Source organism: Cnephaeus nilssonii, assembly GCF_951640355.1.
Source record: "Cnephaeus nilssonii genome assembly, chromosome: 15".
NCBI classification, from domain to species: domain Eukaryota; kingdom Metazoa; phylum Chordata; class Mammalia; order Chiroptera; family Vespertilionidae; genus Cnephaeus; species Cnephaeus nilssonii.
The window spans coordinates 42,904,902-42,930,465 of record NC_137086.1 but is presented as its reverse complement, the minus strand read 5'-3'; the positions used below and the strand labels follow the sequence as shown (position 1 = coordinate 42,930,465).

At 58.4% G+C, this 25,564-nt stretch overlaps 1 protein-coding gene across 21 annotated transcripts in view; it reads right to left on the bottom strand.

Annotated features, from left to right (window-relative positions):
- Positions 1 to 25,564, bottom strand: part of DYSF (dysferlin) — a 196,133-nt gene that overhangs the window by 77,365 nt on the left and 93,204 nt on the right. For all 21 annotated transcript variants that reach the window (XM_079792337.1, XM_079792343.1, XM_079792340.1 and 18 more), the window contains 9 exons: positions 23,500 to 23,655; positions 19,906 to 20,037; positions 19,654 to 19,820; positions 18,696 to 18,810; positions 18,331 to 18,436; positions 17,947 to 18,089; positions 16,438 to 16,611; positions 2,330 to 2,423; positions 1,698 to 1,775 (listed from right to left, as the gene is read on the bottom strand). In XM_079792337.1, coding sequence (XP_079648463.1) covers positions 1,698 to 1,775; positions 2,330 to 2,423; positions 16,438 to 16,611; positions 17,947 to 18,089; positions 18,331 to 18,436; positions 18,696 to 18,810; positions 19,654 to 19,820; positions 19,906 to 20,037; positions 23,500 to 23,655 — 1,165 coding nt within the window. The remainder of the gene's footprint in view (positions 1 to 1,697; positions 1,776 to 2,329; positions 2,424 to 16,437; positions 16,612 to 17,946; positions 18,090 to 18,330; positions 18,437 to 18,695; positions 18,811 to 19,653; positions 19,821 to 19,905; positions 20,038 to 23,499; positions 23,656 to 25,564) is intronic.

The window sequence follows — 25,564 nt, the reverse complement described above, 5'->3', positions numbered from 1 at the left end:
CTGGCTTTGCCTATGCTTTGCAGAGGGCACTCTCGGGACCCGGGGCCCGGGACCCAAACCACAGAGGAGAAATTGCTCTATCCGCCCTGAGCCTGGCTGCCGCGGGGCTGGAGAACAAGTCCCTGAGAAGAGGGGATGCAGGGGCACAGCTGCTGGAAGGAAGAACCAGAGAGGTCCCACGTGGGGCAGGGGCAGGGGCGGGGGCGGGGCTGGGAAGGAGGACGGGCACGTGGCTCTAAGCTGCAGGGCCATTCTGTGAACAAATCATTCTCCAAGCAGAGCTCGGTGCTACTCGAGCATTTGGAGGGTGATATGTAACTCAAGCAATTAGTTAAGCCATCTGAGTCTCTGTTTCTTTATCTATAAAACAGAGTTAAACATCTACTTCACAAGAGAGGTCTAAGGGTTACATGAAATCATGTGAGTGAAGCACCTGGGCTCATAGTGAGCACTTCATTCAGTGTCCGTTCTTCAGACAGGAAGTGCTGCAGGCTCACGGATAAGACAAGGCCTCTCCCTGGAGGAGCTCACAGCCATCGTGGGAAGCATGTGACCGAGATAGACAGCAATTCGCCTATGCAGTGGGTCAGGGCTCTGAGCGCGGTGCTAGATGGTCAGAAAGGAACAGCCATTTCGGCTTGGGGAAGAGTCAGAGGGCATCTGGGCTGGGTCGTGAAGGATGAATAGGAGTTCGCCGGGTTAACAATAGGGAGGGAATGCATTCTAGGTAGAGAGAACCCTGAGTACGAAGGCTAGAAAGATGGCAAAAGTTGGTGGGGCCAGAGCTAGTGGATAGAGGGCAGTCCAGGAAAACAAACTGGCAAGGTCCATGCGGTCAGATCACAAAAGAGTTGTCTGCCAGGCTGGAGAGCAGAGGATGTATCTGTCAGTGTCTACATTTGAAATCAGGGGAGTGACGTGACCAGATCGCCTTCTGGGCCAGTGCAGAAGGAAGCAGGGAGGTCAGGAGATGACCAGGGTGTCCAGATACGAAGGGGCAAGGTCAGTTCCCAGGGACATCTTTGAGGAAGCTTCAGGAGCCAGAATCAACAGGACGGGGTGACGGGCTGTGTCCATGCTGATGGGACACCAGGACCCAGGTGGGAAGTGCACAGAAAGCCTGGGACGGGGGGCGGGGGCTGGAATGTCACAGGAAGTTCCGTTTGGACAGGGTGAACTGAGGTGCCTCTGAGGCATCCGGGGGGAGAGACCAAGATGTGGCCGGACATGAGGGGCTTCTAGGAACTGAAGACCTAGAAGCTTCCCTGACATGAGGGGTCCCTGGAGCTGGGAGGAGGGGCCCCAGTGCCCAGAGAAAGGACACAGATACACTCTTGGGAACGCCAGGCTCAGAAGGCAGAGAAGCACCTGGGTAGGAGCAGGCAGAGCAGGAGGCGGCTACAGGAGACCCCAGAGAGAGGGCATCCTGGGGGTCCAGGCCAGAGGAGCTTTGAGGAGGGGATGGTCAGTAAAGCCAAACCCTACAGAGGGGTCAAGCCAGCCACCTGACAACTAGGAGGCCACAGTGACCTGGCAACAACAGCCACCTCCACAAACGCAGCAAGCACCACTCCCACCTCCAGGGGAAGCCCTGGGCCTGTGCCCCATGGTCCGAAGGCCCCGTGGTCCGAAGGCCCCATGGCTCAGTTCCCAAGGCTCAGCTCTGGTCCCTGGCTCTCCTCCCTACCCCCACCTACCAGAGAAAGAGTCCTTGTCCATCGCAGGCAGGTCCCGGGCCTGGTACATGTAGCAGCGCAGATGGTAGCGGTTCCCGTCTGCACCAGGAAAGAAACAGAGACGCCAAGTGAGGGGCTGGAGGTGGCTGCGAGCCGGGGCTAGAGGAAAAGGTGGAGTCCATCCCTGGGAAGGGCAGGCACAGGGGCTGAACGTTAGAAATGGCACATGTCACACTCTGCAGAAGTGAGCCACTCACAGAGTCAGAACAGACCACAGCTCAGAAGTAGACACCTGAGTGATGTATCCTTGGGCCTGGCGAGAGTTGGAGAAAGGGGATAGAGAAGGAAGAGAAGGGAGGGAGGCTAAATGGATGACAGGAGAAGCCAGAATGCACCAGATCGCGAATGCCTGATTTGAAGCTTAGAGGTGACACACCATACATAGACGGGCATGTGTGTGTGCAGGCGCGCACACACACACACACACACACACACACACACACACACCAGAAGACACTGACTCACCAAAAGAACACAGACTCCGTTCTCCACAGCCCCACATACACACCTGAACATATAGCCCCATTCAAACAGAAACAAAAGATCACACACCCAACCATATCACCCCATAGACACCTCGAAGCATCACTTACAGTCGAAGATGCAGGAAATTGTGGGTCTGTTCACGCCAAAGCTCAAGGTGGAGACGGACATGGAATCCTCACTCCTGTCATCCACCACACCGCCCTGGAGACACAGAGCTGGTCAGGACAGATTCTGACCCCACGCCTGATGGTGACAGGGAGGCTGACCCAGAGAGCCCGGTCCCCGGGTCAGGAGACCTCTAGACAACGCTTCTTGGCTGCTGAGAGCTGGCCCATCAGCCTCTAACTTCACCCTAGGGTAGCTCATCCTCTCCTACAGCCCACAGACTCCAATGTCAAATCCATGGGGAAATTTTTCTTCCTCTCTAGTAGAGACCAGACAAGTCAGAATGGAAGTTTGAGTTGTTCCATTCTACGTGGTTGGAGTTTGATAGAAGGTGGGACTTTAAGAGGATCTGCGGGGGAAATCTAGTGGTGATCTGCCCACCAGGATGAGTTAAGAAGAGGCAAAGTCTGGAGGCCCAGTCTAGCATCTCTGTCCACCCATGAGCCTGGGTTCTGGGCTCAGGCTGAGGCCGGAGGCAGGGATAAGAGCAGGAGGCAGTGCAGGTCTACACTGAGGCTCAGAAACCAGTCCGTGCTTAAAGCTATATGGTCATTCCCCTTCCCCATTGTCCTCATTAGCACTGGGGTCTAACCACTGGGCAATCAACCACCTTCCCTGGACCCCATGTCCACTTCCTGATTCAGGGATGCCCCATTGCCACCTCAGCCACACTGCCACTCATCAGGGTTCTGTGTGGCTTGGGGGGCTTGATGACCCAATAGGGACCAAGGCCCATACAAGAATAGGAAATGCTCTACTCACACCCAGCCCAGCCTCCCAGCCTGGGCTTTCTATGACATCAGGTCCACCAAGTCCCTCTCCCCTCTCCCACACCTGCTCCTTGCCCAGTCCCTCTTCCTAGCATACAAGCACACATACCCTTGAAAGGAAACCCTGGCTCCCCGTGGATGGCCTGTTCATCCCCCCCCCAGGCCCACCCAGAATGGCCACTTCCCAGAGCCGTTCTCCTGGGCAGCCGGGATCCCCACCTGCAAACATTTCCCAAGAATCTCAGCCTCTCCCAGGGGGCCCTGGAGCTACCCAGTCCCCAGTGCCTCCAAATACACAGCACAGGGCCGCTTCTGTGCCTCCCCTCTCCAAACCACGCCCACTCTCAGGCCCCAGCCCAGACCCCTGTCCAAGAAGCCTCTCTGGATGCTGGCCCTCCCACTTCTGATCTGCCCACACGCAGAGCCAGCACAGCGTCATTACCCAAGTCACCATTGGCTCCTCAGCCCAAATCTTTCGGTGGCTCTCACTACCGAATGGTCCTCGTCAGACCCGATGACCTGGCCCATCTTTCCCATCTAACACCAGGGCTTATTTCCCTCAAACCCAGTCCTCAGCTTCAGGCCGGCCATGCTCCTCAAAGATGGTCCAGGCTCCCGTCTGCTCCCATCCCAAGCTCATGCTGTTCCCTAGCCAGGAGAGCCATTGATCGTCCCCGTCCTGTCCTGGTCACTCGGGGTCAACAAAGAAATGCATCCGAAAGGTAGGCCAGGCTTCCTCTGCTCCATCCTGAAAGGGGGCCCATAAAACACGCATACTGGAAAGATGTGTTCATCGGCCCTCCCAGGGGACACCGAGGTTCTACTACACCTGGGCAGGCTCTAGCTCCCGCCACAGGACACCCCCCAGAACCAGATTACTTGGGTTCCAATTCTGGCCCTGCCAAGTGCTGGCTGTGTGACTTTGGGCAGGTTGCTTAACCTCTCCGAACCAGTCTCTGTAAATTCGGGATAATCCCACAGTATCTGTCTCAGAGTTGCTGTGATTATTAAGGAGAAAAATTACATGTTCTTAGCATACCACTTGGCACATAATAAATGCTCAATAAATGTTTGCTATTATGAGAGAAATGGGGCACAGTCAGGACAGGGGGGGATTAAGTCATAAACGATGGAGTTAGCAATTGTGCTTAGGGGTGGTATTCATGCATCCCATAGCTGTTCCACATTATTCCGGGAGCTGGAAAAGTGGACACTTCAGGAGCTACAGCCCTCAGTCTCTACACACACACACACACACACACACACACACACACACACACCACATACACGGGAGCAGGATAAGAGGGAGGGTATCACGCTACAGACAGGGAAGGCTACTACAGAAAGACCCAAAGGCCAGCAAGCCTGGATCCTCCCTCCCAGGCAGGTGTGGCCCCCAAGCATCCTGCATTCCCACGAGGACAGGCGTCTGGCCTGGCTGTGTGCTGGCATCCCGCCAGAGCATGCACCAAGTCCAACAGCTAACGGTTCCCAGTTTCGGGGTCTGTGAGGCTGCACATAGGGCTGGACCTGGGGGGCCCAGCAGGCCACCCCAGGCGTGAGGTGCAGGCACGCCAAGGAAAGCAGATCAGGACGCTGGAAATGGCTTGGCCGGCCCCCCGGGTGCAACAACGCATAGCACATGCAGCTCAGTGCACTTTAGTGGGGGGGAGGGGGAAAGGTTCCGCTTGGGGTGGGATTGAAGGTCCAGGACTCTATAGCCCCTTCGCCTTAGCCTGGCAACACACGTGTGCCCCCCTCCTCCCCAAACGTAGGTAGCTGGGGCGAGCGTAAGGAGCGAGGCCGCCTCTGCCGCACTCAGCCCCAGAATTCCTTCTCTCCCTCCAGGTGCCTACAGGGACCTCCCTGCTTGCGGATCACTGCCAGTGCACATCCCCACTCACCTCACACCTCCTCTAGAGGGCCTCCCCAGCCGCCTCCATCAGCACCCCTCCCACCCCGGCTTCTGTCTGGGGCTTTGGCAGCACTTTCTGGGTCTCCGTCCAAGGGCAGGGCCACCGCCTGCGATCAGAAAGGGTGTCCCCCTCCCTGGGATTTCCACAAAGGCTAGGCCAGGTATCTCAGGCCCTGAGAAGCACCATTCTTCAGAGGGAGAAACCAATGTGTCCTCCAGGAATGCCCCTCACACTGCCAGGGGTCCTCCATCTGTCCTGGCCCCAGAGGAGGGGCCCACTGCCAACACCCCTGACCACCACCCCGCCCTGCCACTCCACGGGCCCTCTTCCATCCCCACCCCACCCCTGCCCCCATCTGCCACCCAAGTGTGGCCCTGCCGCCTCCTTCCATTCTCCCCCTAGCTCACAGAGACAGACGGCGCTTGCTGGGAAGAAGCAGGGAGAACAGGAGGTGGGCTGCAGGACACCCACTAACCAGGGCCCTACAGCTGCCCCGGTTCCCACCCAGGGCAGAATTCCACCCTCAGAGCTGGCCAACGTCTTTCAGTCTTCTGACCCTCCCAGGGCGACCTGAGCTCTCCACACATCCGCTCAGATCCCAGGAGCAGAGGGGAGGCCAGCTCTCCCTCCCAGCCCAGCCATGGCCTCAAACTGAGTCTCCGGGAGTCAGGAACTCCCTGGAACACACGGTGTGGGTCAGGGAAGGGGAGCTGGCGTGCCTCAGGGAAGCTCAGTTCCCGAAACTCAGGTTCCTCATTGTAAAGTGTCCATTGTGGCAACACCCAGTGGGAGGACTATAAAAAGGCGGGTATCTCCAACCTTGGCACTATGGATATTTAGGGCCAGGTCATTATATGTTGGGGCTGTGCTATGTGTTGTTGAATGTTTAGCAGCTTCCAGGGCCTCTACCCAGTAGATGCCCATAGCATCCCCCACTCCTTACCAGACATTGTCTAATGTCCCCTGGGGAATGGGGCGGGGAATAGAAAATTCCCCCAGTTGAGAACCACTGGTGACTCTTAAATAAAATGCACCCACTGCCCTTGGCAGGTACCTGGCACTCAGTAAATGGTGTTAAGGGTGTCAGTTTAACTCCTTCATCTCTCCAGTCCCGTGTTAAACAATACTCTCCCCTCCTTACTGTCTGCCCTTCCGCTTTCTGTAATTTGGGAATCCACCACCTTCCCTCTCCCACGGGACCTTTGCACGGGCTGTTCTCTCCACCTTGGAATGTCCTCCCTGATGAGCGAACTTGAGCTCTTCCTTCGGCTCAGTCATCACTGAGGCCTAGGCACCTCCTTGACTGCCTTGCCTGCATCAGCGTCCCCTACCCAGCCTCTCCTAGCTTCTCTCCTGCATCCATCTCTCCGTGTGCACACGCAAGACATGCACACTCCTCTCTCCCCTGCACCCAGCCCAGCGTCTGGCCCTGGGTAAGAATCCATTGAAGACTTATCACGTGAATCCCAGCATTCCCCACCCTAAGCCAGGAGTGCCCGGGCCTACGGTCCCAGGGGAAGGGACAGGAAAGTATGCACTGGACAGCACCCTCCCACCCTCGGGAGGCTCCAGGCCTGACACCACTACAGGAAGGACAAGTGATGTGCATCACTGCACCCCAGGGTGGGGCCATCTGTGGGGTGAAAAGACCGACGTGGGCCCTTGGGAGGTCCCATTCAGGAAGTCTCCCTGGAGGAAGGGCACGAAGAAGGGTGCTAGAACTGGGAGCGCAGCCACGTGCTGGAGACCCACCCATGAGCTGAGGGGAAGGCTGGCTAGAGGGGTGAGCTGGGGCATGGGGGAGGCACAGCCGGGAGAGGGAGGGCTGCCTTCCTCTGCTCTCCCTTGGAGCCCAGGCAGAGCCAGGCTGCAGGGTCGCTGATGCTCCTTTTCCACCCGGCGACCTTCACTCCCACTGCACACGCACCCTCTTCCTCGGCCCCAGGGCCAGGCCCAGGGCATTGGGTTTCCCACAGTCACATTCCTGCCTCCATAGCTCATGGCAATGAGACTCCCGGGCTGGGGCTGGGGCTGGCAGCCACGCGGTCTGCGGCCACGCACGCTGTCTTGGGGCTCGCTGTGTAAGGGATCCTGCCGCTCGCCCAGGGGACTGGGTGGCCTCCAACTGCTGCTGCCCAGCTGGCAGCCAGGGCTCCCGGGACAGCCTGAGCTCAGAATAGTAAGGAACACTCTCCCTCCCAGATGCCAGGGGCTCCCCCAGGGGTCCCCAGAGCCAGAGGCCCAGCCCACCTCAGCCTGCTGATGGTTCTGCCCCAGGACCTCAGCGTGGCCACCACACTGGGAGGAGATGGGCAGGTCCTACGGAAACAAGCAGTTTCAATGCAGGGGACTCCTCAACTGGCCTGAACTGGACTCGCAGAGCAGCGTGAGACCTCTCGCGTGTCTGAGATTCCTTCTGCACCACACGCTGTCTGTCACATACACACCTCCTCCTTCTGGTAATGGCACGTTGCCCCACACAGGTCTAGAGGTTGGGCCAGGATCTATAGAGCGGAGGCAGGAGGGGGACAGAAGGGGCAGAGCAAGAGGACACGGGCTTCGCAGTGGGATTCCCCGGGGCTGAGCAGGCAGGGGACAGAGCCACAGCAGCCACACGCACGGTGGTCAGGAAGGAGGCCACAGAGCCTTGGAGGTATCCTGGGCGCCCACCAGGGTATCCCCTTCCCTAGCACAGTCAAGCAGATGGGCGGTCAGCTGCCCTCCTCGCTTTATGGGGAGAACTCCATTCCTATGCATGATGGACCCAAAGAACAGGTGACAGAGCCGTTGGGAAGGGAGCTACTACTGAAGGCCCCCATCTCTTCTCTTATGTAAACAGGATCAGGACCCCACCCCACCCCCAGAGCAGCGGGGGCTGGGGCCCACTCACAGGGCTCATGAGAACAGATCGTTAAATTTTCAGCCATTTTGCAAGGCGGTTGTTAAACACGGCCCTTTGTAAAAGCCAAATCCCATAAATGTATAACTACAGAAATTCATTCAAAAAACAAAGGTGATAAATGTTCAAACTCATTACCTCCTAGTTATTTTACTACTTTCTACTGTTGTCCTGCTCCTGAGGCTATGTCTAGTATATCTATAGGGTATATAGTACCACGTGCTCCTACTGCCCACACCTTCCCATATCCACCTGCACGATGTCACATTGCTGGCATGAAATGGGCCATGGCAGAGATATTTACACCATGGGAACCAGCAAGTGCTACCAACCAGGCTGAATTTGTTGTCTGGATTCTTTTCCGGAGAAGAAGACCCGCACAGCCCTAGGGTGACCTGGCAGGATCTCTTCTTCACCGTGGTCTTTGCTGGGACATCCAAATAGCAACACAGCGGTGTAGGGTAGAGTGCTACAAACTGCACAGCCCCATCATTGTCCACAAGACTGTTCACAATACTCACGTCAGAAAACAGCTAGAGTGTTATCTGTCTTCTCTGTGCCTCAGTTTACGCAACTGTAAAATGGGAATACTACTAAAACCCATCTCTTGGGATCGCTGGGAGGGTTAAGTGAGATAATATGGGAACAGGGAAGAGGGCAATGCTTGACACATAGCAAGTGCTCTAGAACAGCTGGCAAACTTGTCCATAAAGGGCCAGAGAGTAAATCCTGCTTCCTCACGGAACTCAGGACCTGAGCAGGGCTCTGGGGCAGGAGAGAGCCAAGTGCCAAGGCAAGGCCTTGGGGGGGGGGGGGGCGTCCAGGGCCCACGTCACTGCCCTGGCTGCCCTGGTCTCGGTTTCTAGGGAAACTCCACACCGGCCAGCCGGCTAGGCCAGAGGAGGAGAACCCTTTAAAAGAGGGAACTCGGGAGCACACAGACCTCCCTTCCTCCTTGGGGCTGATCGCAACCTTAAGTGGAATAGCAGCTGAGGGTGCAACCCCATTTAATTCACAGCTGGAGCCAAGGCTTGGAAGCAGCTGCTAAACTCCTTGCAAAACTCCCGGCCGGCCCCTGGGGAGCGGGAGTGGAATCAGGAAACCTGGAGAATCCACGATGCCACGTGTGGGCTGGCGCGAGTGTCCGCCTGCATGTGTGCGTGTGTCCCTCCAGGGTTTCCACGTCTTCGCATGTGGAGGCTGCAGGGTACGCTCTAGCAGGTTCTATCCCACGACAGAGCGCCTCGGTCATGAGGATACTGTATGTCCCAGTTTGCCAGGAATGGCCCTACCTGTGTTCTGCCATAGTTCCTAATAGTGTCCCAGACCAGATAGTGAGTGCTAAGGTCACCCTGGGAACGGTGGGCGCAGACCTCATGCATGTACAATGACATACATCGGGGCACCAGCACAGCACTCGCTGTGACACACACATTCATGTGCTGCCGCTTTGTCCCGGCTACAAAGACACATACCTGGGCCCTACAGACATCATATCCAAACTTTGAGCTAGACTGAGCCAGGGAGTGCACAGTTAGAGGAATTACCCAAAGGTTTGTCCATGTGGGGGAGCAGGAGGGGCAGGGAGGCCCTGCTTGACAGGGCTGGCAGCCAGCCCTTAAGCTGCCCTGCTAGCACAATGCCAAGTCCAGAACAGGTGCTCAATTTGCATATTCAATAAACAGAACCCAGGGACACCGGGAGCCACCTCTCAATAAGAGCCAACCCTGTCACGGGCCTTGGCTACTTAACGAGGCAAACCCCTCTCACCTCCCAGGCGCTGCCCTTGCTCCAAGTGCCGCTATGGGCACAATATCGAGGTGTCCTGGGCACAGCCGGGCTCCATCCAGGTCCAGAGATGGCTCCTCCCCTCCCCACCCACATCTCTCCTCCTTTCCACCAGTTCAGATCTCAAATTACTCTCTCTGGCACCAGCCTCTCCCTGACCCCCTCTCCTAGCACTTCTGGCTCCCAGCGGCCCTTCCCTGCCCCCGGCCGGGGCTGGATTCCTGTCTCTGTAGGTCCTCCCCACTTCTGGCCAGGACTCGGGCCTCTGCCAGCCAACTTGGAGGCTTCCTGGGTGGGCCTTGGTACAGCGCCCCCCCTGCCCCAGGGAGGCCAAGCGACCTGTCTACAAGACAAGAGGGTGATGCCCACACCCAAGGGCTCTAGCCAAATGCCAGGGCCCTCCCTCCGACCCCACTCAGGGGCATTATGCCTGAACAGGAGTGGGACGATCCCAGGGAGAGAGGGCAGAAGAGCCACTATTCTGGCCGTGGTTCCAGACTGACTCGTGCTGTGCCACTGGGCAGACCCCTTCTCAGGCCTCAGTTTCTCCTGGGGCAACAGAGGGCCTCAGAGCTGTTCTGGAGCAGCACTGTCCCAGGTGCTCACCAGCCGTGGCTACTGGGCCCTGGAAATGGGGCTGGTGTGACTGGGGAACTGAATTTTCTTATTTTAATTACTTTAAATGTAAATCTCAATAGCCACATATGCTGGCTAGTGGCTACCATATTGGACAACGTGATCCTGAACCTCAGTCTCTGCAACTATGAAATGGGCCTAATAACAGAATCCAGCCTCCTGGGGTCACTGTGAGAACCGAATGAGACAGTGTTTATCAAGCTCTCAGCCTGGTCTTTGGCACATGGCAAAATGGAATTAGGTATTTCCTACCCTCTTTCGGGTCCTAGATTCTCATTAGAATTGAAGAAAACCATGGACCTTTCACCAGGATTTCCCATCACAGACACACATGTGCTCATTGCACACACAGGCCACACACGTGCACGCATCGTACACATTGCACACACCTGCACAGATGTATCACATGAGTACATGCAATTTGCATGCATATTGTGTGTACACACATCACACATGTGATTACACATCAGACACACGTGCACACACATGCATACCCACAACTTTGCATCCAATTTCCAAGAGGCTCCGGCAGCTCCAAAGCCAGGTGGAGAGCGCCTTTCGAACATGAAAGCTCCTTCCAGCTCTAAAAACTCCCAGGCTATGAGAACAAATTGCCGAGTCTCCATCTCCTTCCCTCCCTGCCCAGGATCAGGCATCTCAGAAAACCCTTCCCGACACTCAGGGCCAAGCTCAGAGACGGGGCTCTGGAAAAATCCTTGTGTGTTGGAGGGCAGGCCCAGGGCAAGAGCGACAGGATGGATTCTGTGAGCTCATCCCGGCAGCCGTCACCAGAGTTCCCAGAGAGGCCGGTGGCGTCAGGAGGGGTGACTGGGTGGGAGCCCGCGGTGGCGGCAGCAAGGGGTGTGGGGCAGGAGAGGGAGGCTGGATGGAACGCGCTATAATAGCAGCTTTGTGCTCCGCTTCCCAGCTCCCTGGGAACGCCAGGGAGATTATGAAACCCGGTGTCTTTGGGAATGCCAGGATATTAGCTGGAAAAAGAATAATACGAAAATAAAATAATGCTCACGATGGAGACAGCAGACGATTAGCAGACGGAGCCAGGGCCTCCTGCTCCGTGGAGGGAGCCAGGCTTGGCCCCAGCGGAAGGTTTCAGGGAAAGGCTGCCCGTGCTAATGAGCAGACAGAGCCTGCCTTCCAGCGAGACGTCTTCAGGAGGGGAGCTGGCAAGCGAGGCCAGCTTGCTGGGGAACACGTGGGCCTGGGGAGGGGTGCTACTAGGCAAGGGGGCGCCACAGGCCTGGTCCTTGGGCCCAGACACCCAGCAATGTCAGATTACCAGGAGGGCCACCTGGCCACCACCCGCACGCAGTCCTTCCCTAAACTCCTTCAAGCTCAATGTCCTCCTCCAAAAAGTCACTCTGGAATGACTCTTATTCGGCACCTCTGCACTTCAAAGGTGCAAATTCTACTGGGTTTACGCACATTCACATGTGAAGGTCTCTCTTCCTAACCAGACAGGCATTCCCCAGGGGTCAGGCCTCCACCATCCAATCTGGGGATCATCTGAAGCAAAGAACACATTTCTCCCTCTAAGGAGCAGGGAGAACATGTCATCTTTCCCTACCTCCCTGTCCAGGACCCTGGCCACACACCTTCAGCCAAGAATGGACACACCCTGCCTCTCTCAGGGTACCCAGTGGGGGTGGGGGAGGAGGGCAATGTGACCACCTCCCTCACCTTCATGATGCTCTGTGCACGTTACATCCTCGATGCCCTAAGGTGGTCCTTGGACCAGCAGCATCGCATCACCCGGAAGCTGGTTAGCAATGGAGGCTCTCAGGCCCCACCCAGGCACTGAACGCAGAGTGTGCATTTCAACAAGATCCCCGGGTGGCTCCTATGCTCCGAAGGGCTGAGAAGCACCTCTTTACATGCGTCATGTCCTTAATCCTTACAGCACCCCTAGGCTGCAGTGACTTTCCTGATGAGGTAACAGAGTCACTTAAAGAGATAAAGGACCGGTCCATAGCTAGGAAGCAGAGGACGCAGAATTGGAACTAAACCTTCACCGTGACCCACCACACTCCTGCCAGGTGCATCCGCAGGCATCGGTGGCCAGTGGGAAAAGACCAGTGCCCGGGATAGTAGCTGGGTCCTGGCACCCAGGAAACCAAACCGCCTGTCTGCAGGTTGGACTTTTGCCCTGTGCCTGGCCGGGCATCAGTACATCCCAGGATGAAGAAAAGCAGGCTCCGGGATAGGAGCCCAGGCTGGGCTTGGAAGGGGAGTGTGAGTGCAGGTGTGTACACATGTGTATGTGTGTGTGTGTGTGTGTGTGTGTGTGTGTGTGTGTGTGTGCACGCTTGCTTGTGTATTGGTGCAGATGGAGGTTCTATTCACTGAAGTACAGAGTGGTCAGATAGCTCCTGTCAAATGGGCCTATGGCCCTGTCCCGATGCCGGCCACAGCTAAACACTATCCATCCCGTCAGCCTGGTTCTTTCTCTAAGTCAGACTCAGACAGCTTTACTGGGTTTGCTCATCTTCCTGCAGCCCCAGAGCCCATCCACGTACTTTCCCGCACCTCTGGCCTGTGCACTCTCTCCTCCCGCCCAACACCTCACAGCTGACGCTCAGCCCCTGGGCCCCCTGGCCTCCCTGCCCTGGGCCGCCTGGCAGGCGGCCGCCACATCCGTCTTTCCCACACAGCAGTTCACCGTGTGTGTCAGACGTGCCAGGGCCAGCCGTGAACTCATCACTGCCCCAGGCCCACCCCGCCCCGTGGCCTGGCCATGGGAATCGCCCCATTGTGCACCCAGCAGAGCCTCTGAGCCCATTTGACCCTTTCCTCCCCAGGCCCTGCCACTGCACTTCCACTTGGTCCACAGCTCCCATCCCACGTGGCCACTGCGTCCTGGTCCCTAACCCAGATCCCTGGTGGTCTCCTGATGGGAGGCTCTCCCTCCAACCAGCCCCCACGGCTCCTTCATTACTGGTCCCAAAGCCCAGCTCTGACCAGCACATTCCGCTTAGCAGCCCACTCTGGCTCCTGCTGCTCACTGAATAGGGTCCGTGGTCACCATCTGTAGCTCTTTGCCAAGCACTATCTGGGGGTTTCTTTTCCTGTCCCCCACGTGGTGATGCTGTCAACCACAGAAAAAGTGCCTGTCCCAGGACAGCCAATCAGAACACTCTGTTCCTCGCCCAGGCTCCGGGGCCAGTCGGCCACACGGGACTGCTACTGGCGCTACCAAGAAAGTGGCATTCTCCTCTCCTCACGGTCTCTGTTGTGAGCAAAACAGAGGATGCCGGGAGGGCCGAGCTCTTCTATCCAGCAGGGCTTTGCTGGTTATAAAGATGCTGTCCGCCTTTTGCCACAGGTGCCATCTTTGCTATCACATGGACGGAGCCGGTGTGAGAATGAGACCAGACAGGAGACCACGTCAGAAACATAGTCCTGGGACACTGTGTGGACCCACTTCCCGCCAAACTAATGCCTCATTCATCTCTTGGGCTCTGTCTAGCTATCTGAGCCCTGAAACGCCTCTTCTCCCTCAGGCATTTGAGTTGAGATTCCACTAAAGAAAACAAGTCCTGGATCCTTAGGTGCCTGCCCAGCCTCCTCGGCCCTGGCCCTGACTATTAGGTCAGCCACAGTCTTTATGCCCCGAACCCCCAGCTGGAGCCACACTACCACTGCCAGGCCCTGCCCCACCCCACTCTACTACCCCTACCCCGCCCCACTCTACTCCCCCTGCCCCGCCCCACACTACACCCCAGCCCCGCCCCACTCTACACCCCCTGCCCCGCCCCACTCTACTCCCCCTGCCCTGCCCCACTCTACTCCCCCAGCCCCGCCCCACTCTACTCCCCCTGCCCCGCCCCACTCTACTCCCACTGCCCCGCCCCACTCTACTCCCCCTGCCCCGCCCCACTCTACTCCCCCAGCCCCGCCCCACTCTACTCCCCCTGCCCCGCCCCACACTACACCCCAGCCCCGCCCCACTCTACACCCCCTGCCCCGCCCCACTCTACTCCCCCTGCCCCGCCCCACTCTACTCCCCCAGCCCCGCCCCACTCTACTCCCCCTGCCCCGCCCCACACTACACCCCAGCCCCGCCCCACTCTACACCCCCTGCCCCGCCCCACTCTACTCCCCCTGCCCTGCCCCACTCTACTCCCCCAGCCCCGCCCCACTCTACACCCCCTGCCCCGCCCCACTCTACTCCCCCTGCCCCGCCCCACTCTACTCCCCCTGCCCCGCCCCACTCTACTCCCCCTGCCCCGCCCCACTCTACTCCCCCTGCCCCGCCCCACTCTACTCCCCCAGCCCCGCCCCACTCTACTCCCCCAGCCCCGCCCCACTCTACTCCCCCTGCCCCGCCCCACTCTACTCCCCCTGCCCCGCCCCACTCTACTCCCCCAGCCCCGCCCCACTCTACTCCCCCAGCCCCGCCCCACTCTACTCCCCCAGCCCCGCCCCACTCTACACCCCCTGCCCCGCCCCACTCTACTCCCCCTGCCCCGCCCCACTCTACACCCCCTGCCCCGCCCCACTCTACTCCCCCTGCCCCGCCCCACTCTACTCCCCCAGCCCCGCCCCACTCTACTCCCCCTGCCCTGCCCCACTCTACTCCCCCTGCCCCGCCCCACTCTACTCCCCCAGCCCCGCCCCACTCTACTCCCCCAGCCCCGCCCCACTCTACTCCCCCTGCCCCGCCCCACTCTACTCCCACTGCCCCGCCCCACTCTACACCCCCTGCCCCGCCCCACTCTACTCCCCCTGCCCCGCCCCACTCTACTCCCCCTGCCCCGCCCCACTCTACTCCCCCTGCCCTGCCCCACTCTACTCCCCCTGCCCCGCCCCACTCTACTCCCACTGCCCCGCCCCACTCTACACCCCCAGCCCAGCCCCACTCTAGTCCCCAGTCCCGCCCCACTCTACACCCCCTGCCCCGCCCCACTCTACACCCAGCCCCGCCCCACTCTACACCCCAGCCCCGCCCCACTCAACTCCCCCAGCCCCACCCCACTCTACACTCCAGCCCCGCCCCACTCTACTCCCCCTGCCCTGCCCCACTCTACTCCCCAGCCCCGCCCCACTCTACTCCCCAGCCCCGCCCCACTCTACTCCCCAGCCCCACCGCACTCTACTCCCCCAGCCCCGCGCTGCCCCACAACTGGGTACCCAGCCTTGGCCCAGGGTTAAGACTCAAACCTCCTCACCCCAACCAAATACTCCCATGCACACGCACAGCTGGCTGCACATGAACTCGCTCAGATTCCATCAGCCAACACAGCTGGTGGGACCTGCTCCCAGGGTCACAACCCAAAGCCCCCAGCTCAGGGGGCGGGCAGTTGTGGCTGGATTTTGGAGGGGGTGTATCTCATCCTGGACATCTCACTCCATCTCCAGGAACCCCCAGGCCAACAGAGCAGGGAACAGGACATGTCCCCACTCAGACTATCCTGGCAGGGCCTGCTCATCTTTTTGGGGGAACACATCATGCAGACCCTGGATAACCTTGAGCTGACCCGCCCCCCCCCCCCCTCCACTGGCTCCAGAAAGTGTGCACTGGGCAGGACAGCTGGGCTGGGGCTCAGTTTTGGAGGCACATCTCTCCCAAAATTCCTAGGGGTACAGTGGCCTGTCCCAGGAGACTCAGGTCGAACCAAGGAATGCTGGGGTCATTAGACCTCTCTGGCTATGCCCATGGGCTAGGTCAAAGCCTCCCCAGCCCAGCCCATGCCAGCCTCTCCAAGAAGAACGGGTCCCTCGGCTCCAGGCACACAGCAGACCATCAGGGGCCCGAGGCCTCTCTCCCTGCTCCCCTCCTGACTCTGCACAGAAGCAGCAGGTCTTCTGGTGCCAAAACAGGAGCCGTTTTAGGGTAGAAAGACTGAGATTTGTGTTCACTTTCTCCACATGCAGCCCCGGAGGACCCGAAGCCGCAGTACCTGGTCGATGCTCCGTCCAAAGTTCTATCCTGGGGCCCCTGCCTCCTCTGCATCGGCCCTGAACATTCCTGGGAACCCCAGCCGCACCCCACCCGACCCAGGCCCGGTGGGCAGGGGACATACCAGGGCCCCCTCGAGGGCGAACACAGCTGCAGGCCCCGTCTTCTCCAGCGGCTCCATGCGGCGGCGCCAGCGGCGGCGGCGGAAGGCGTCCGTCTTGCGGTACTCCATGTGAAACTTCCAGCCGAAGAGCGAGGCGTACTCCCAGCCCTCGCCCTCGGCCTCTGCCTGCCTATGCTGCGAGGGGAGAACAGGGCCGACTCAGAGGCCGCTGCTGGGCCTGCAGGGAGTCCTGGGCTCAGCTCCAGCGGCGCCCTTCCTGCCCTCCACAGTTCCCCTCCCACCTCACACCAGCACCCTCTAGATGGGAAAACCTGGGAGGGCTGCCTGGAGGGGGGGGGGACCCTCTGAGCAGCTTCTGCAGTGACAAGAACGCTGGGTCTGAACGCCAGGAGGGAAAGATACTCCCTAGGCTGCGGGGAGAACTGAGGAGCCAGGAAGGGAAGGTAGACTGAAGTGGGGATGACTGAGCTTCAGGTTTGTTTGTTTGTTTGTTTGTTTGGATTTTGGGTGGATTTCGTGAATCCAAGGTTGTCTTGTCATTTCCTTTCTCTTCTTCACATCCCAGCTTATAAAATGGAAGGGGTCTGCAGTGCAGAGGCAAAATGGAGATCTCAGTTCCCAGCCCCAGCTCTTCTTCCTCTGAAGCTGGGCCTAGGTCAGCCATGGAGGGACCCCCCCCCCCCCCCCCCGCTCTCCCCTTTACCGAGCACGGAGGGGGGCCTGGAAATCCTTTCCTCTCCGGCTCCCAATAAAGGGCGGCCTGTGACTGCCCTAGATCTGGGCCATGAGCTCGGTGACCAGGGCCAGTCCTAGGGGCCAGCGTCGCCCCTGTCTAGGAGGGACAACGTGGTGAGGGAGGGAGGCACCCTGCCTGGCGAGCCTTCACCTCTGTCCCCGGGGTCCCTTCACAGAGAGTGAAGTCTGTCTCCTTCACGGCACCACGAACAGCTTGTTGCCCAAGAGCCTTGCCTTTCCCTGGACCCAGTGACATCTGTCTCTAGATTCCCTGTGCCCAAAGGGAGGAAGGGACATGGGTCCTGCCAAAAGCTACTCCTGCACTGGGGAGACCTGGTTCTTGGGGTACAATTCCATGTGTGCTTGGGAGAGAAGGACACAGACCAGAGGCCGGGGGAGGCGGTCTCTGAGGCTGTGCAGACATGAGCATCTGTGGGACTCTGGAGCAGGTATGTGCATATGCAGTGTGAGTGCTGGGTGTGACACTGTGTGTGGTAGGTGTGGGATGTGCCTGTGCTGACTGTGATCTGTGGGGGGGGGAGGGGTGTGATATTGCATGTGTTAGGTGTAATATGTGATCTGTGTGTGTGTGTGCTACTTGTGCTCTGTGTGTATCTGTGTTTGTGCTGGGTGTGATGTGTGCATGTGCTGAATGTGATCTGTGAGCATCTCGAGTGAGCCTTACACATGTCCTTTGTACACCTGTGTGTGTTTGTCCCCAGCTTGCCTTCCCGCACCAAGACCTCACTCCCACCCACCATCCACCGGGCTCACCTTCTTCAGCGCCTCCATCTGGCTGAGGTCCCTCCTGCGCAGGCGGACCCAGCGCCGCCGACGATGTGTGTAGTACATCTTCTCGGCAGGGACCCAGTGCCTCGGCTTCCGGTCCGGGGGGATGGTGATACTGTACTCCCAGCCTGGGGGAGGGACACCCATCACTCATGGCCTAGCCACTCTCCATCTCTCCAGAGCTCTCTCTTCATTGGGGGCATGCTCACAGACTCACTAGCGGCCACTGACTCCTAGCCTGTAGCTTGCAGTGAGGGCTAACCCAGAAAGTCCCCAGGCCAAGGCGCCCTGCACTCAGCTGCCCCCATCAGCACACCTTGTGAGCTCGCCAGGGTGGGCAGGGCTCACCGGGTTCTACGTGCCACCCACCTTGCTCGTCAACGGCCCGGTTGAGGTCCGTGGACCACTCCTCATCTTCCCACTTCCAGCCCAGTGGGCACTCGATGTCCTCCTTGGGAAGCACCTTCTCCCCGTTCTAGGCAACAAGGGACAGGCAAGCATGAGGAGAGACGGGCGTGATCAGGGAGGCTTGAAAGATGCCCCAGGTGTGACTCAGGTCGAGTCCTACCCGAGCCGGACCTCACACTGTCCCTCTGGTAACCAGAGCACAGAGGCTGGGGACGTGGGAGCAAGAGAGAAAAGGTCCCACCCTTCTCTGAATCACAGGTCCCTCTCAGGCCCCCATTTACAGGATCCAAGAAAGCGGAACCCACCTGCCTGGAGCACCCCCTTACCACATCCGTGTAGTTGTCACTCATGTAGATCCACTGGCCTCCAGGGAGCCGGGTCTGGTTCTCAAACACCTCCTCCACGAAGCTCAGGTGGCCCGCATCAGTGTCATAGAGCAGGCTGTGGGCGGGGCACAGTCAGCGCCTCTGCTGAAGAGACCCCCGCCCCCATCCACCCACAGCCTCCAGCAGAGCAGCCCAGGCCTGGGCCCACCTTCCTGCATCCGCCTCACCCCAACCCACAATCAGACAGGCAGAGGGGAGAGAGAGAGGAGGAGTCAGAATCATGGGGCGGGAGGTGGGGAGAAGAAAGGAGACCAGGGAGACCAGAGACTCACGGGCAGAAGAAGACATCGCCCCCAAGAAAAAGAAAGAAAAGGAAAGACCAACTGAAGACACTACGCCTGGGGGTAGTTGAAACTCAATAGATAACGATAGAGATGGGAAATGTTATCAAGCTGTATGCTTAATATTTGAGTGCGTAACTGTAATGCAAATTACACTTCAATGTTTTTAAAGTTTGAAAGAAACAGATGCTGAATGTCAACCAAGCTGGAAAAGCGAGGAGAAAGAGACAGAGGTGTCAGTGAGGTGGAGAGGGATGACGCTGTTCCGAGAAACACTGAGGAAGAACGGGCCTCGGGCATGAGGCGCGCTCACACGCCGAGGAGGAAGCGGCTTTCTGTGGTGTCTTGGAGGAAAGGCTGCAACCAACAGAAGCAAAGTCGGACGCAAAGGCTGATGAAGGCCAACTCTGATTTAATAATAAAGAGCCTTCCGATTGTTAGAGCCCTTCAGAGAGGAATGCTGCCTAGTGAGCCCCAGTGCTGGGGAGCTCAGGTTGGAGGCCCCTACGACCAGGGCAGAGGTGGGGGGAGTAGGCAGAGGAATGAAAAAGGCCGAGGCCTTTCAGAAAAAGGGCTGAGGCAGAGGGATCCCCAAACCCTCCCTGCCCACAACTCACGTCTTCTCTGGACACACGAACCAATCTCCAGCCCAGGCCCAGCCGGCCGAGGGGCGGAAGCTGTCCTTGGGTAGCTTGATCTTGCCCGTGACATCAGAAAACTTGGGGTAGGTAAGGCCCGTTGTGCCCCAGTTCCCGACCAGGGCCAGCTTGGTCTGGTTCTCATACTGGAGAGCAAGCAGTAGAGAAGTGAGTGGGGACTGGTGGCGGCTTAGGGGGTGAGGGAGCATGGGGAGGGTTGCAGGCACTCACCGTTTCAGCGAAGACGGAGAGCTTGCCCTCGGCAAACTGGTTGAACTCCTTCTCATCCACAGAGAGCCCGAACCAGAGCTTCACCCGTATCTGCACCGGCATCCGGACTCCGGGCACATCCTCCATGGGATACTGGGTACCAGAGGAGAACAGAAACCCAACTAGAGGGGGGCCTATGGGAGTGGGCATACCAGCCTGACACCCCATTAGGTGTGTGCCCTGTCGAAGGACTTATCAGAACTTCATGCAAGAGATGTGTGTGATTATCAAATGCCTTCTCCGCACCTGCCAAGATTCCTTCCCATCAAAGGAGAAGACTGCATCCCCCCCCCCCCGCCCCACCTACGTGCTCTCTACAGGGACCAGCATCCCCCATTCGCTCCTCTCCCGCCGCAACCTCATTTCTGTTCTCTTCTAGAAAGCACTGTCCAATGGAATGTGCTGCTACCATGTTAATGATTTCTATCTACGTGGCCCAATATGGCAGACACTAGCCCATGTGGCAACTGGCCACTTAAACTGAAGCCAGTGTGACTGAAGAACTAAATTTTTAGTTTTATTTCATTTATTTAATCCTCACCCAAGGATATGTTTTTATTGCTTTGAGAGAGAAAGAAAGGGAAAGAGAACGAGAGACAGAGAGAGGAGCGTCGATGTGAGAGAATCAGGGATCAAACCCACAACCCAGGTAGGTGCCCTGACTGGGAATTGAACCCGCAACCTTTAGTGTCTGGGGCAATGCTCCAACCGACTGAGCCAGCCAGCCAGGGCTTGTTTCATTTTAATTAATTTAGATTTAAACAGCACATATGGCCACCATATTGGAGAATGCCGTTCTAGGACGTCTCTAAAGGAGATACGATGATCCAGGTCTGGAAGGTGAAGAGGTTAAAGCCTTTCCCTTCGTTTTCAGTTGGGTTTGTTTGTTTGTTTGTTTGTTTGTTTGTTTTTCAGGGGGTTCTTGGCTGGATGTTAGTGTATCATCTGATACCTCCACCCTTTCAAGTGCTTATCAGCCTTGTTAACCACTATTCATTGGTCTTTTTAGCCTGAAACTTTCAGAAGCTCTGCCAAAATGGAATAACCACAGTGTCCCAACATAGGAGGTGTATTCTCCCCAACTACTTCACCATTGGATTGCAATCAGGGTCGGATATGGCCTGAGGGGCAGAAGTGCCTCACCCTTAGAGAAACACATCACAGTGTCCCTTAGGGGAAGTAACGTTTACTGCCTGGGCTTCATGTACCTGAGCCTGGAGCAGTAACTCCTCTGACAGGGAGCAGACTGAGACAAGAAAGTCATTTTCATGGGTTGGGAAGAGGAAAGAGAGGCCGGGGTAAGAGGTCTCCCTGAGGGAAGAGGCCTGGATGCTGGAGACAGAGCCCCCCGTTCAGGTAAGAGGCTGGGGAAGGAGTGCCAGGCCAAGGCAATGACGCTCTCACCCTTCCCCCAGCCTCTCTGCTTTTGGTTCGTCCTCAATGAAGCCTGGAGGAGCCCATGACCCCACGTGTCAGCCCCTTGGAAACCTCCCCGTGACTGTTCTCTTCAGCTGTCCTCTCCCTGGGGTAGTTAGCAGCCTTTTCCCCTCCAAACCACCAGCCCCAGGGAGATGGCAGGAATGCCTGACCCCCCCTTCCCCCTCCACCCCCAGTCTCTCCCCTGCCCTCCCCCAGACGGGGCCAGCCTGCCGGACCCAAAATAGCAACAGCAAATAAAGAAATGTCTAGTTTGGGGCTCCTCTCCCTCTCTGCTGGTGCTCATTTTTTCCAACTTTGGTTTAAGTTAAGAAACACCAATGTTTTCTTGGTCTCTGCTTGCTGCCAACATTTTTGTAGAGCTTGCTCAGGAGCTACTGGCAGGGCTCATAAACTCAGTGGGGAAGACTTCGAGAAACAATTCTATATCTTTTTTTTCCCTCTGCTTGGAATCAGGGAAATTTTTCAGTTTGCATTTCCCCAAGGCTGCAGGGCCAAGAGGTCAAAGCCTGGAGCATGTCCCCCAGGCGTCCTCCCGCAACCCCACCTCCACCCCAGCCAGACAGCCTCCCCTGGGTAGCCCCACTCAGATGTGGCAGCTCCTTGACTTCCTGTCCCTTCTGTCCTACCAGGCAAGGAGCTGGCTCAGGTTAGAGAAAACATCGCAAGGGGAACGTGCCCTGGGTGGCCTGTGAGCAGGTGGGAGGGGAAGCCCACCGCCTAACACACCTCCCACCCTCTTTCCAGGCAAAACTGCCTCTCATCTGAGGTATCAGTTCCCCACGTGCAGACATCTGCTCATCCCTGACTGTGGGTTGACCTCCAGTCATGGTGCTCATGCAGCCTCCTCTCCCCAGGGAGCCAGGGAGCTCCCAAGGAAAAGGGGAGGGGGGGAGACAGAAACTAACATTCATTGACCACCGAGTTCCAGCAAGACCCGCGACCGGTGTCACCTAATTCAATTCTCAAAACCTATGAAACAGGCAGCCTGACCTTCCGTTTACAGGTGAGAAGACAGCCAGCAGTTCAGAGAGCTCAGGAAATCTGCCCAAGGCCACACAGGATTCCAGCCAGCCCCGCCACCTGTCCACTCACACTGGGCCTTTGAAACCTATCCTCCCCACCCACCCCAGGCCAGGACAAGAGTGATTGGCCAATAGATGAATGAGTTGACCAACAGCCACTCAGAGGTGTGAGGCTAAGGTTAGCCAACAGTGACTTGGAAGAGGTGAGGTGGGGGTGGGTCCTGGTGTGCCGGGAGGAGACACGGGGCAGGGGAAGGTGAAAGCCAGGCAGTGTGTAATGCCAGCAGGACCATCTGGAACCAATAGTAAGTGGTAAGGGGTTCGCCGGCTTCCCAAGGCCACCCCTCCTCTAGCAGGGCAGCCTCAATGACAGCCATCCCAACAGGGACCCTCCCCTTGCGCCAGGGCAGCCATGGCACAGGGAGGAATTTCCCCCAATTACGTCCTGACCACCAGGCCGCAGTACCCAGAGCAAAGCAGCCTTGGCTCTATGGCCCCACATTAACCCAGAGAGAGGATGGAGGGTCCCCAGGTACCCACTCACTTCCCTGTCACCCAAAGCTGGTCAGGTCAGTCCCCTGAGAGAAGATGGAGAGGGAGCAAGGATGGGTGTAGAGGAGGAGAGACAGAAAGGGAGCGGGGGTGGGGTGAGACTGGGGGGCAGGATACTTGCTCCCAGCTCTCTGGTGGGGCAGAGCCATGGGCACACCTGGGTGCCCAGACACCAGCCTTCCCACAGGGCGGAACTTGAACCTCCCTGTGCCATGGCTGCCCTGAGGCTCCAGCTGGAGTGGAAGAACCTCAGGCAGGGACGGAGGCGGGTCTGCGTCAGGGCCCTTAGAGGCTGGAGGGCAAGCACGGCCTCAGGGGCCGGCTCCGCTCTCCCTGCTCACTCTCTGGACCACCATGGGGTCTAGGGAGCCCTGTGAGAGGGAGGAGAAGGGAGGGAGTTTTACCTAAAGTCCTCTGCCCTTTCCAAGAGCGGAGTCCTAGGACTCGGAGGCAGAGAGAGAACCGAAGGGGAAAGGGAAGAGGACAGGGACAGGCCTCGGGCTGGGAAAACGTGGCCATCACTTGAGGAGAAAGAACCCACTTTCAGAAAGATCGTCTGCAGCTTCCCGCAATTCTTGCCGCAGTAGCTGGCGCCCCGCCGGGAGAAGAGGACCTCGTGGACGGGCACCCGCTGGTACGCCACGCGCTTGTCTCCCTGCAGCATCCAGATCACGATGTCGGGCAGGCTGTTCTGGGGCTGAGAGAAGGTGGCCGTCGGGGTGGGGACAGTGACACGCCCGGGCCCACACCCCACGGCCCACCATGAGCTGACCACCCTGGCTCAGGGGCCGCACAGGTCTCTCCCCCGGCCTCCACCCCTCAGATGCCCCCCCTGCCCCGTGGCCTCCCAGGTTCAGCTGGGCACCTCTGATTTCAGCAGCCAAGAGTCCCCAGGACAGGGGACTGCCCCCGGCTCACACGAGGAGCCTTCCCAAAATCACTGAGCTGAGTTCACATTTTCTGGGAAAAGACACTCCTGCCTGGAGCCCAGAGCTTACATTCTTCGATTCCCCACGCCCACCCCACCTCCACACACTGGTAGATGGGTGCTCCCAGCATAGACATACGTGGAGGATTTCATCTGACCCGGAAGATGACATTACACCTAAGATGACCGCCTCCTTCCTCACCCGCTTCCTCACCGACCCCTTCCTCACGCCCAGGAGCAGCAGCGAATCCAGAGCAGGGGCCCTGGGAGTGGACTCTCCATGGGCCTGGGGGCAGTGGGCTCTGGAAATGGTGACTAGCTCAGAACAAAACTGCCAGGCCCCTGGGCCGCTCGGAGCCTCTGGCTGTGAGGGGCGGGTGGCTGGTGGGGTACGGTCCATCTATACCAAGGTTGGGGAGCAAAGGGCACCGGGGGGAGGCGGGGTCTGCCTCTGAGCAGGCCTCCGACCCCTGCAGCACTTGCTCAGCATTTCACAGGCCTGGTTCGCGTCCTCCCTGCGGCAGCCCAGGAGGCAGAGAAAGGCAGCCGTGTGCCAGGTGAGGACATTCAGGCTCCACGAGGCTAGGAGCTGGGTCTTTCTGACTCCAGAAACGTGTTGCTAACCATGATACCGGGGGTTCTCAAAGTGTGGTCCCCGGAGCAGACATGCAAATTCCCAGGCTCCATCCAGATATGTGAGGTAGGGGAGGGCGAGAGGAGGGCTGTGACCTGTTTTAATGAGCCCTTCCGGGGATTCCGATGCGCACTCAAATCTGAGAAAGATTCTCTCTGGGCTCCCATACATCAACAGCACCTGTTGGACCTGAACCTCTCCAAGCCCTGTCGCAACCTGTGCTGAGTTCCGGGGTCGGTCTGGGCCAAGATTCGGGGAGGCATGCCTTGACCAGCCCGAGAAGATAGTCCGTGGCCACTGGGAGGGGTCGGCCTGTGGCTGAACAACACGCGTTCCCCGTGTAGTTGGCCAATGCCCGAGACCCTGCTCGGGAACGGACTCTCGGGGGCCCACGTTCCAGGTTGCCTTCCCCTCCTGAGTCTCCTTCCCCCTTCCTGGGCCTCCCTCTCCTTCAACAACCCGCTCCTCCAGAAGCCCCGTGCGGCCCTGCCCTTCTCTGCTCGCTCCTGGGAGATCCTTCCTACCATCACCATCGCCTCCCTGGGGGCCCCACGTGGCTCTGGTCAGAGTGGGCAGCAGCTGGTCTGCCTCTGATATGAGTGGGCCTTTGTCCTCATTCTAGACAAATCTGTGTCCCGTCTGGGCACCCGAGGAAGCGGGTGGGTGCATCTGACCTGAAGGGGGTGGTGCGGGTGGGGAAAGGTGCCTGTGGAGACAAACTGGAGCCTCTTCTCTCTGATTAGATGTGACAAGGCTCAGAGTTACTGCACATGCAGCCTCCTCGGGCCTGGGCTCAGAGGCACCCACGGGGGCAGGAAAGTCAGGGCGCTGGCAGGGAGAAGGAGTTGGGTCCTGGGAAAGCAGGCCCAGCCCTGGACCTAGAGCCAGGCGCCCTGGGTTCTGGTCCCAGCTCTGTCTCTGAAACACTTGGTCAGTATTTCTTCTGCACATGGGGGGCATTTATGGAGCACCTACGACCCACCAGGCTCTGTGCTGGGCCCCACAATATCCAGTTTCCCGTTGCTTGCTCTCTCCTCCTTCCAC